The sequence below is a fragment of the Trypanosoma grayi genome (genome assembly GCF_000691245.1).
Source record: "Trypanosoma grayi strain ANR4 Tgr_2470_V1, whole genome shotgun sequence".
In the NCBI taxonomy this organism is placed as follows: Eukaryota; Euglenozoa; class Kinetoplastea; order Trypanosomatida; family Trypanosomatidae; genus Trypanosoma; species Trypanosoma grayi.
Genome location: NW_008828088.1, coordinates 1 through 649, shown reverse-complemented (window position 1 = coordinate 649; position 649 = coordinate 1). Strand labels below are relative to the sequence as shown.

At 49.3% G+C, this 649-nt stretch overlaps 1 protein-coding gene across 1 annotated transcript; it reads left to right on the top strand.

Annotated features, from left to right (window-relative positions):
- Positions 1–122: 122 nt before the first annotated feature.
- DQ04_24701000 (hypothetical protein) lies at positions 123–635 on the top strand (the record flags this gene model as incomplete). Its single annotated transcript, XM_009318247.1, has 1 exon — positions 123–635. One exon carries the CDS (start codon positions 123–125, stop codon positions 633–635), a length of 513 nt encoding a protein of 170 aa, XP_009316522.1.
- Positions 636–649: the final 14 nt, after the last annotated feature.

The following is a 649-nucleotide window of genomic DNA, read 5'->3' as shown; positions in this document are numbered from 1 at the left end:
TGCTCGCTCTCATGTGGGCGTTCTGTGCAGAGTTTCTCGTGCATATTATTCCATTCCTCGCTGTGATGTGTCTTTCGGTAGTATAAAGCTTATCGCTCAGGAAAAGTGTCTAAAAAGGAATTATGAAGCTCGGCCCTTATCATATATGCCCTGCAGTTCAGGCTTTCGCCTTCGTCCTTCTTGTGGTCAGCATGCCGCTTACGATGATCCGGTCAGGTGACATAATTCCCGTATATACCTGCATCACGTTCTGGGGGGAGCGGCCGTGCTCCTCTTCTGGGTCCGAAAGGAGACTTTTTCGGTGCGTGCAAGAGGAAAGCTCCATGCAGGCTTGTCGAACGTTTTCTACGATATCAATTCTTCTCTCTGTTGCCATTGTGGTCCTGTTCATCTTGAGGGGAAAGTACCCTGGGTCGAATTGGGCGCCGCGGATAGCTGCGATCCTCTGTGCCATCACTATTTTTTTTGTGTGGTCGACGGTTGTCTCTGTGTACAACCGGAAGAGCTGCAGGTTCGGGGATACTGTTTTCGACTCGTACAAAAACTATGGATACGTGCTGGGCGTAGGGTTTTCTTTCATGATTGCCGCCTGGGTTTCAGAGATTGTCGTTGTCGTACTTTCCTTCGTATTCTGATCGGAATGTGCATG